At 53.6% G+C, this 10,528-nt stretch overlaps 1 protein-coding gene across 1 annotated transcript; it reads left to right on the top strand.

Moving 5' to 3' along the window:
* The first annotated feature begins 960 nt into the window (after positions 1-960).
* LOC123378764 (tripartite motif-containing protein 15-like) lies at positions 961-9,214 on the top strand. Its single transcript, XM_045032891.1, has 8 exons — positions 961-1,078; positions 1,453-1,611; positions 3,603-3,623; positions 4,396-4,625; positions 4,886-4,908; positions 5,560-5,675; positions 6,356-6,397; positions 8,158-9,214. The coding sequence occupies exons 1-8, from the start codon at positions 961-963 to the stop codon at positions 8,670-8,672; spliced, it is 1,224 nt and encodes a 407-aa protein (XP_044888826.1). The 3' UTR covers positions 8,673-9,214.
* Positions 9,215-10,528: the final 1,314 nt, after the last annotated feature.

Genomic DNA, 10,528 nt, shown 5'->3' with positions numbered 1-10,528 from the left:
AGAGCTACTCTGGTGGGCGCATCTGCTGACAAAATGCTGCAGACCGGGTCCTCGACTTCCTCCACCTGGAGGTTAATGTTAAGCGCAACTCGCCTGAGGAGGTCCTGATGCGCAGCGAGGTCCACTGGGAGTGGGCTCGTTGACGATGCACCCGCCACCGCCTCATCCGGTGAGGAAGAGGATGAAACACCGGGGGCGAGGACCTCCTGGAGGAGCTCCTCCTGCTGAGGCTCTTGCTCCAGCTGCTCGGGTGAGGTGGTGGTAGGAGGCAGCTGTGCATCCAGCTGTGCATCCAGCTGGTGGAGGGCGACTTACGGTTGCCTCAGGGGCCCGATGGTCGGAAGGGACGGTCTGCGACAGAGCTAGGGGAGCACCTTGGCCTGGTGATAAGCCCAAGCTGTCCAAAAGGGCCACTGCTGGACTCTTTGCGATTCAGAGCGGGAGTCCTGAAATAAACCCTCCGGCACATCTGCTTCTGGGTCTTGGGAGTAGTGGCTACCCGCCTGAGACGAAGCCGAGGGGTGTCGAGAAGGCCATGGTGGAGCAGATAGGCCGTGGGCCGACGTCCCCACCGACCTGGTGCTCTTCCGCACCGGGGAGCGGTGCCGTGAGGGACTCGGGTACCGAGAGCGGCTCCGGGACCTGCGACCGGGACGGTGCCGGGAGGTCGACCGTGACCGAGAGCATCGGCGTCGAGAGCGGCTCCTGGTGGAGCGGTGCCGGTATCAGTGCCGGGAGCTCGAACGACGTCGAGTTTAATAAGACGGCGAGCGGGAACGGGAATGGTGCCGCGAGTCCGACCGGCATCTTGTCAAGGAGCGGTGCCGGTACTGCGAGCGGTGGGACGAACGCGACCGGTGCCGGGATCTGGAACGCCGATGGGACCGTGATCGGGAGCGGTGCCGGTCGGGGGCACTGACTGAAGGTCGATGGATCAGGGCCGGTTTCCCAATTGATCGGATGACCCGCACCGGCGGTGCCGGGGGTGGCGGCGGTGCCGCATCCGAGATCGCGATCAAGTCCCTCGCCACTTCACAGACCTCCGGCGTGGATGGGACGATCAACTCCACCGCGGCAGGTGCCGGGGAGATAGGTGCCGGACTCGATGGCCCTTGGTGGACCGGAGTCGACGGCAACGGCTCAGCAGGCAGTGCCATGGCTGCAGGGACCAGCCGGTGCGGTGGAGCTGTGCCCTCGTGCCGCACCGCGGGCGGTGCCGGGGCGGCAGGGGTCTTAGACTTTCTCGCTTGAGGTGAAAGCGAGCGGTTCTGGCCTGACTTGGAAGCAGGCGTCCGGTGCCGAGGTGTAGTGGCCGCACCGGTGCGGCCCAGTGCCGAAGAGGCGCTCTTTGATTCCGAAGGGGTTGCGCTCGGTGCAGAAGACGGAGGGGTAAGAGCTGCCTCCATGAGGAGCTGCTTAAGTCTAATGTCTCTCTCTCTTTCTTTGTACGAGGCTTGAACGACTTACAAATTGAGCACTTAGCCGATAAGTGTGACTCCCCGAGGCACTTCAAACAGGAGGAATGTGGATCCCCTGTAGGCATCGGGCGATGGCAAGCCGAGCACAGCTTGAATCCTGGGGAGCCGGGCATGAGCTCCGGCTCCGGTGCGGGTAGGGCCTAAGCCCCGAGCCCGACTAACTCACTAAACTGTAACTAAACTGTAACTAAACCACTAAAAGCTAACTATCTTATCTAAATTTAACGAATTTGAGAACTATTTACACAACAAGAATAAGAACTATCAGAGAATGCTAGGGAGGTGGAGGTCAGCTACGCTGCACTCCACAGTTCCAACGACCGACACGGGCGGTAAGAAGGAACTGAGGAGTGGGTGGGTCGGCTGGGGTATATATCCGCAGCCATGGTGGCGCCACTCCAGGGGGCGCCCAGCCGACCCACTGAGTTGCTAGGGTAAAAAGTCTCCGACGAACGTGCACGCAGCGCGCGCACACCCTACATGGAATGGACATGAGCAAGCACTCAAAGAAGAATGAGTGGCTGGGAACAGAATCCGGTTCTTCTAAGGCCTAGGCCAAAGCTCCAGCCACTGGGCCATGTTGCCTCCCCGACAGATCCTGCTTGTAATGAAGTGTGGCCATTTCAAGGCCGAGGCCTTGATGACAATCCCAGGCCCAGCAGGGAGCTGAGGTTTCCCACGGGGGTTCTGAATTCCCGTATTGCTCCCTGAGGGGTTAATACTCAGAGGTCGACCAGCACTAGGGGGGTCCCTGAGCCAAACGCTGTGCGGACCCCCAGCACCTGGAATCCAAAGACAGAAGGGCCCCAGAGCGCGGATACCATTGGGATTAGACCGGGTTGCAGTCTGAACTGTGTTATTGTGTATGTGGCCAAGCACCAGCCAAAGTTGTTAGCGGAAACTGTCAAATGTAGGTTTATTGATTCACCACCTGTCAAGGTTCCTTCCCCACTCTGAACTCTAGGGTACAGATGTGGGGACCTGCATGAGAACCTCTAAGCTTAATTAGCAGCTTAGATCTGGTTTTACTGCCACCACCCAAATCCTTTAAGAGTTATTTGGGAAACTCTGTCTACCTTCCCCCAGACTATCTCCCTCCCAGTAGCCTTGAGAGACTTCTCCACCCAGTTCCTGGTGGACACAGATCCAAACCCCTGGATCTTAAAACAAGGAGAAAGTAACCATTCCCCCTCCTTTCCCCCCACCAATTCCTGGTGAGTGCAGATCCAACCCCCTTGAATCTTAAAGCAAGGAAAAATCAATCGGGTTCTTAAAAAGAAGCCTTTTAATTAAAGAAAGAAAGGTAAAAATCATCTCTGTAAAATCAAGATGGAAAATAACTTTACAGGGTCATCAGATTCAAGGAGCCCAGAGGAACCCCCTCTAGCCTTAGGTTCAAAGTTACAGCAAACAGAGGTAAATCCTCTTAGCAAAAACAAACATTTACAAGTTGAGAAAACAAAGATAAACTAACATGCCTTGCCTGGCTGTTACTTACAAGTCTAAAATATGAGAGACTAGTTCAGAAAGATTTGGAGAGCCTGGATTGATGTCCGGTCCCTCTTAGTCCCAAGAGCGAACCACCCCCAAAACAAAAAGCACAAACAAAAGTCTCCCCCCACCAAGATTTGAAAGTATCTTGTCCCCTTATTGGTCCTTTTGGGTCAGGTCTCAGCCAGGTTTCCTGAGCTTCTTAACCCTTTCCAGGCAAAAGGATTTTGGTGTCTCTGGCCAGGAGGGATTTTATAGTATTGTACACAGGAGGGCTGTTCCCTTTCCTTTATAGTTATGACACCACCATGTGACTCCAGCTTCTTGCTGGTTTTACTCAGTGTAGAAAGAGGACAAATAATTCTAAACTGTCTGAATAGAAAACAATCCTAGTCTCTGTTAATGAGGTTTGATTTTCTTGTGGTTCCTGATATCATGGACCCTGTAGAGCTGACAGTCACCTACAGAATCTTGGGTTGCGATGGAAAAACACCCCTCTCCACAAACACACTCTGAACTCTCAACATAAACTCACTCAAATCATTTATGTTTCTTCAGGAAAAGGTTCAGGCCTATTTGGAGACTCTGCGGGAAGAGAGAGAAAAGCTGCTGGGATTTAAAGTGATTGGAAAGGGAAAAACCTGGGAATATCTGGTAGGTGCCCAGTGCTATTAACCTGCAGAGACTTGCAGTGGGAGGTCTGTTGTGAAACAGACTCCTCTGTGGCCTTGGAGAAAGTGGACTTGTGTGTGTTTCTCCATGACCAGGGATTGCTATGTTAGATTCATGTCTGCACACACATACACTGGCCCTGCGAAATCCTCTGCCTGGATCAGGACAACATGTTCTGCAGAATCTAAACTTCCATTCCAGTTCATTTCTAGCCCTTGCGGCTTTCACAAAACTCCTCCCAAGGTGAACTGACCTATATCCCAGGCAGCGCCGTCTGCCTGAGTCTGCAGGCATTTCTTGCCTTGTTTAATTGTTCAATTCTTTTTTCTCCCCTGGCATCTCTGTCAATGTAGTGCTGAGTCCTGCCTCCTCTGCTCTGGGTCTGGATTAACATAGACCTCTGATAACACAGTGTCCCGCCCATGTTAGTCATAGAAACTTCCCATTGAGAGATATTAGGGCTGGTGAGAACTAGGGTGAACAGAAGTCCTGATTTTATAGGGACAGTCCTGATATTTGGGACTTTGTCTTGTATAGGCTTCTATTAACCCCCACCCCCATCCCGATTTTTCACACTTGCGGTCTGGTCACCCTAGTGGGAACGTGTTAGAAAATCCTCTCCCTGTTAACCACAGGGTAAAGTCAAGTGTCAGACACCTTAGAGTTTGCAAAGAAATTGTGTCTCCTGCACATTTTGCACTCCATGAAAGGACCCTAGATTCTATGTCCCTGGCCTGCCATTTTTTTTTAATAGACCAGACACAAGATGAGAGGCAGAAGATTGTGTCTGAATTTCAGCAACTGTGGCAGTTCCTGGAGGAACAAGAGCAACTCCTGCTGGCCCAGCTGGAGAAGCTGGACAGGAAGGTTGTAAAGATACAGAATGACAATGCCAGTAAACTCTCTGAGGAGATTTCCCGCCTCAGTGAGCTGATCAGTGAGCTGGAGGGGAAGGGTCAGAAGCCAGCGAGTGAACTCCTGCAGGTGAGACTAAGTTAGAAAGATCCCAGATCCCACCGCAGGGACAGGACAGCTCCTGAATCATGGGCATTGGGGTGCAGCAGTGGGAGATCTCAGTGTCACTCGTAGATATAAAGGTGACATTGAGTCAGCAGATCCATAGCCTGGGCCCCAGGCCAAGCTGCTTTTCCTCATATTTTGCAAATTCCCTTCCCTGGGATGCCCAGTGGATGGCGTCATAGCACGTGGGACTAAGGTTGTTTTTCTGTTTCTTTCCTCTCTAGGACTTCAGAAGCACCGTGAGCGGGTACGTGTCTCTCTCACCCCCCTTGTACTTCACGGTGCTGTGAAAGGGCTTGGAGAGAACATTAACAACACATCTCCACAGGGCTCTACAGCAAAATGTGTGGGGCAGGGTCACTTTTTGGATACACATTTCTCTGATCAACTTAACCCAGAGGGTCTCAGTCTTTTATAGAAGACTCTGGAATATCCATTCAGTGGGAAAGACTGACCTAAAGTATTCCCATGAGATGTGTCATCCTGGGGGACTGGCTGCCTCAGGGTTCTGGAGATGCAATACGAGCCCTTCATCCCTGACATACTGGTAATGATCAGACCCTGCTCAGCAGGGATCAAGTGTCTTTTCCACTGGAAATCTGTCTGGAGACCTGTGTGGAATGAGCTGGTTTGGGTGCAGCTGAGGTCTCAGTCTACTACCTGAAAGAAAGATCTTATAGCACGATGCACACAAGAAACATGGAGAGAATTGGCCCTGGAGACTTGGCTCCTCCTCTGCTGTGTGCAGGCCAGAGCGGAAGAACATGAATTGGGCTTTTGGGGGAAGGTGGCACAGCCATGGTTTGTGCTGCAGGCCCCGCAGAGCAGGGACTTCCGCTAGCCAGGAATGATGGCGAGTTAGTGACTGAAATGTAACAATGAAATTCTCTCTCCCCAGGTGTGAGGCGGGGAAGTTCCAGCAGCCCATGGAGATTTCTCTGGAGCTACAGAAGAGACTCAGTGATTTCTCCCAAGAAAATATTGTTTTAATGGAGACTTTGAGGAAATTCAAAGGTACTGAGAGTTGGGATCTAGGATGGGAAATCACGGTGTGTCTCTGAGACTGTGGGAGGAGTTAGACTCTGGCCAATTGGTTAATAATTAGGTTATGTATCTATTTAATACAAAATGGAAAGTCGTCAAATTGAGCAGATGTAGCAGGGGCCCAGGCCCCAGGATATCTCACGTTGATTCATTTAGAGAGCTTTGGCAAAATCATTAAGGTAAAAATATAGCACAGCTTGGGGTATCTCACTTTCTCTCTCCCAACTAACAACTCGAGCACAGGGCATGTGCTCGAGAGCAGTTTAGAACCCAACATTTCTGGCCACTTCTGAAATGTGGACCCAGCCCTTCATTGTGCTCTGGCCCCATACGGCAGCTGGTGTGGGCCAAAAGGGAAGGCGTAAATCCTGGTGAGTCCCTCCAGCACAGGAGCCTCTTGTGTGAAACCCACAGCAGCTGGGAGCTGCAGGGGGCCGTGCAAACAAACTCTCTTGCTGCCCACCAGCAGATTACCCTGATGGGCCTTGTGACCCCTGAAATAGAAGGTTTCAGATTAGTTATTATTAAAGAGGTGGGTGTGGCTCTGCTTCGCTCTCATTAGTAAGACATAATTATGTCAGTTGAGAGTGGGGATGTTATAAATATGACAGCATGAAATCTCACCTCTCTTTTATCCTTTCCATCTCCAGACACTCTGCTATCTGAACCAGAGACAGGAGCACACAGACAGGGTAAGATTGCAGGTGCAGGTTATCTTTAAAAAAGGAGAAAATTTCCATGAAAACATTTCCATTAATTTGAAGCTAAAGTTTCCAACCAAACCAACACCGACCAGACTTAAAAAGAAAACATTCACTGCTAAGGAGATCCCAAGCTGAAGTCGCACAAACAGTCCTGACACCAACCTTAGTGCTCAGTTCATGCCCACGCCAGTGAATAGAAACAGATAGTGACCAACATCCAAACCCCCTTAACTCTGACCCTGGGGTTTTCATAGACATTCATAAGCCCTTTCAATATTAAATTGAGAGGAATGCGTAGAGAGCACTCTCCCCTTAGGGCAGACACATCCCTCTCCTTTACCCTGGCAGAGGGGGGTCTCCCTCATTGCTCTTCTCCAACATCCGACCTTTCCTTAGGCCAGGGCTGGGCTCTCCCACGCATTGCTTCATGGATTGTGCTCCGAAATTCAGACAAAAAGAGGGCAATCCCTAGGCTCATGCAGACCAGGTGAGAGATTTCAGGAGAGATTAACTTTCACTTCAGAGAAAAAAATGCATGAAAACAGTTTTATAAACAAATAGCTAAAGACACAAACCAAACCAACACCGACTGTGACACCCCCCCTCCCCCTGAAATGCAGAGGAGATCCCGCGCAGAAGTCACACAAACAATCCTGCCACCAGTTCTTCCTCCGCTAGAGATACAGTGTCCCTCTGACGCTGCCACCTCCTCCCTTCTCTCTTCCCAAGGCCAGCCCCTACTGACCACTCTCTGGGCTGGAGTGGTTCTGCCCCTACGCCCTGTCCCCTCCTCTTCGCCCAGGCCAGGGACAGGAGGATGGGCTCAGCGTGCAGCTTCCCCCTGGGTTTATATCTGGTGCCTCCCTCCTCTCCCTCCCCTCTGCACAACGTCAGGTTCCTCCTCTCTCACCCTCCGAGGAGCAGCCCCAGCAGGGGAGGGGGGAGAGAGGCAGTTTCTGCAGCCCTCACAGCAGGTCCCAGCAGCGGGGGGAGGAGCTGCCAGGGCATCTCTGCTGGGTCCCAGGCACTCAGGGCAGAGGAGCAGCTCCCCAGGCTGGCGTTGTAAATCAGAGACCAGGTGCTCTCATCTCTGTGACCCTTTTCCTCTCCAGACCATAGGCGCCAACTTCCCCCAGTGCCGGTGGGTGCTCGCGCCCCCGGGCCCCACCCTGACTTCACCCTTTCCCCACCCCCACCCCACCCCCATTCCAACCCCTTCCCCAAAGTCTCAGCCCCTCCCTGCCCCTATTGGACCCCTTCTCCAAATCCCCGTCCCGGCCCCACCTCTTCCCCGAGCGTGCTGCCTTCCCCCTCCTGCCCCCTCCCTCCCGGCCGAGCGAAACAGGTGCAAGTGCTGGGAGCTAGGGGGGAAGCGGGCACGCGGTGCGCTCAGGGGAGGAGGCGGAGCGGAGGTGGAGGTGAGCTGGGCAGGGGGGTGGGGAGCTGCCCAATTTTTCAGAGCGCCCACGGAGTCGGCCCCTATGCTCCAGCCTCTGCCATCTGAGCTAGAGCCAGCTGAGGAGCAGGGGGCTGCAGCCTCTGTCACCAAATGTGAATGTACAAAAGTGGGTCCCATTGCCCAGGCTGAGAACTGCAGTGACGTCTCTGCTCGGTGTCAGGCGCCCAGGGCCGAGGCAGCTCCCTGGGATCCAGGCCTGTCCCAGGGCTGCTGGGGAGTGTGAGAAATGGTCCCCGCCTCCCCCAGGGCTGAGCTCTGCCCCTCACGCTCTGATTCTCTCTGTCCCCAGTGACGGTGACTCTGGATCCAGACACGGCTCATCCCCAGCTCGCCCTGTCTGAGGATCGGAGACATGTGAGATGGGGACACGCCCGGCAGGATCTGCCCGACAACCCTGAGCGATTTGACACTGAGCTCTGTGTGCTGGGCTGTGAGGGATTCACCCTGGGGAGACATTGCTGGGGGGTGGAGGTGGGGGATGGGGAATGCTGGGCTGTGGGGGTGGCCAGAGAGTCTGTGAGGAGGAAGGGCTGGATCGGTCATAACCCTGAGGGGGGGATCTGGGCTGTGCAGTGGTGGGGGTGTCAGTTCCAGGCTCTCACCTTCCCTGAGACCCCCCTGCCCCTGAGCCGGGTCCCCAGAAGGATCCGGGTTTCTCTGGACTGTGAATGGGGGCAGGTGGCATTTTTTGATGCTGATAACGAGGCCCCGATCTTCACTTTCCTGCCAGCCTCTTTCACCGGGCAGCGAATCCGTCCCTGGTTCTGGGTCTGGACAGGATCCTGGCTCAGACAGTGTTGCTGAGACATGGGGGGGATATCGCCCTGGAGTCTCACACACCCTTGTCTTTGTGACATTGGAAGTTTCCTGTTTCCTTCAGGCTTTCTGCCATGCAGTGCCCACGACCCTGGCGGCCCTGCTAGGTGTCTGCCCTGCCAAAGTATGGAAAACAGGGGGTGGCTTCTCTACCTCCGCCAATCTCATCCACCCAAGGCTTTTGCCGCCGTATGTCACTGTCCTCTGGCACAGGAGGACTCTGGGAATTCTGGCTCAGACAGTGCTACTGAGACATGGTGGGAATAGGCCAATGGGCATGAAAAAATGGGTGTCTCTAATCACAGTCATCCTAGTCTGTGATACTGGAGGCCTCTCATCTACCTAGCCTCTGGCTCATCTTCATGACCTTGGAGGACACCTGTCTACCCAACCCCAATATCTAATCTCTATGACACTCCCCCTCCCTCCCTGCAGCCCCAGGGATGGGAAGGGCTGGGGGGGGGTGAATAACTCCTGGAGCTGCTGCAGGTGCATAGGGTTCCTGAGGGGCATGTGTGGGGCTGCAGGATGAGAACTGATGGAGGGTCAGGGACAGAGGTGATGTGGGGGTTGGGGCTGTAACTGCTAGGTGGGCTCGGGGACAGGCAGCTGTGGGGGTGGCAAAGACACCAAATTACTTGTGATTTGGGAGGTGTGGGGAGAAGGGGGATACTCTGCACCAGCAGGGAGCCTGGGAGATCGAGACCCGGTCCCAGGGACTGGCAGGTGTGACCTCCAGGCCCCTGGGGAAGGGATGCTGTGGTGAGGGGGCGGGAGGCGGGGGAGGGCATGTCATTTGGATGAAGGTGAGCTGGCTGCGGGGAGGGGAGAGGCAGGTTTCATCAGAAGGGAGAGAAGAAATCAAGGGGGGGGCAGGAAATAAAGTAAAACAAGAGTAAATCGAGAAACCTGGGGAAAGGTGAGGTGGGCAGCGAACTAATGCGAAAAGAGTGAAAGCAAGTGGAGACACTTGGGGCAGAGGGGGAGGAAGGGGAGAGAACTGGGAACCTGAGCTCGAACGATCTGTGATAGGGAATGAAAGAGATTTGGGGCAGACAGAGAAATAAATGGATGGAAAACAGCGCTAGCTAAAATGATGTGCAGAACTGGATGAAATAAAAGAAAAGGGAGAAGGAAAGAAAACACGAGAGGGAGAGCTATAAAATCTTTCTGATGTGTGACTGTAACTCGTTAACGGAGTGAAAGTAAGCAGAGGGACTTACTGGTACCCCAGGTCCCTCCTGGGCAAGGTGGGGGGGGGCTCTGGTCACTGGAAGGGGCGGGGCCTCTGGTGGAAGGGGCGGGGCTGGGGACCAGGAGCCCTGGTGCTGCAGCAGCAGTAGCCAGGAATCCTGGGACCGTGGCAGCGATTTGAAGGGTCCCCCCAGAGCTGCTGCCCCTTTTGCTACCCACATCAGTGGCCCTGCCAGGAAAAAAAAGGGCAGCGACGTTAAAGCAACTCAGCAGCGCTTTAACATCGGCCGTGTGCGGGCCGGTACCGGCAGCCAGTTCTCATTGGTGCACTGTCCCATTTTCACCTCTGCTCATTAATTCCACCCCAGAGTGCATTTGCAATATTTCCACTTTAATGCCTTTCAGAACAATACTTCAATTTTTTTGATGTTTTTCCCACATGGTCTTGTTATGAAAGTTCCCTTCCAGTTCCCTTTAAGCCTGTCATTTACTTTATGTATATAAAGCATATAAAAGTGTTTCCTTGTTTATTTCCCTTTCATTTTCCAGATGTGAGTTTTGAAGATAGTCATGGAATTTTTTTTCTCCTGAACTGGTTGTGTCACTGCACTCTAATGAGGATATGCCTGTATGTCACTCTGGGTTTATCT

The sequence above is a fragment of the Mauremys mutica genome, chromosome 10 (genome assembly GCF_020497125.1).
Source record: "Mauremys mutica isolate MM-2020 ecotype Southern chromosome 10, ASM2049712v1, whole genome shotgun sequence".
NCBI lineage: Eukaryota > Metazoa > Chordata > Testudines > Geoemydidae > Mauremys > Mauremys mutica.
The sequence above is the reverse complement of the archived record's forward strand: the minus strand, read 5'-3'. Positions and strand labels throughout refer to the sequence as shown.

Coding starts and splice junctions, on each gene's coding strand:
- LOC123378764 (XM_045032891.1), top strand. CDS start 961: ATGACCCGCACCGGCGGTGCCGGGGGTGGCGGCGGTGCCGCATCCGAG. Junction 1,079..1,452: donor GATCAACTCCACCGCGGCAG/GTGCCGGGGAGA, acceptor TCTTTGTACGAG/GCTTGAACGACTTACAAATT. Junction 4,626..4,885: donor CAGCGAGTGAACTCCTGCAG/GTGAGACTAAGT, acceptor TTTCCTCTCTAG/GACTTCAGAAGCACCGTGAG.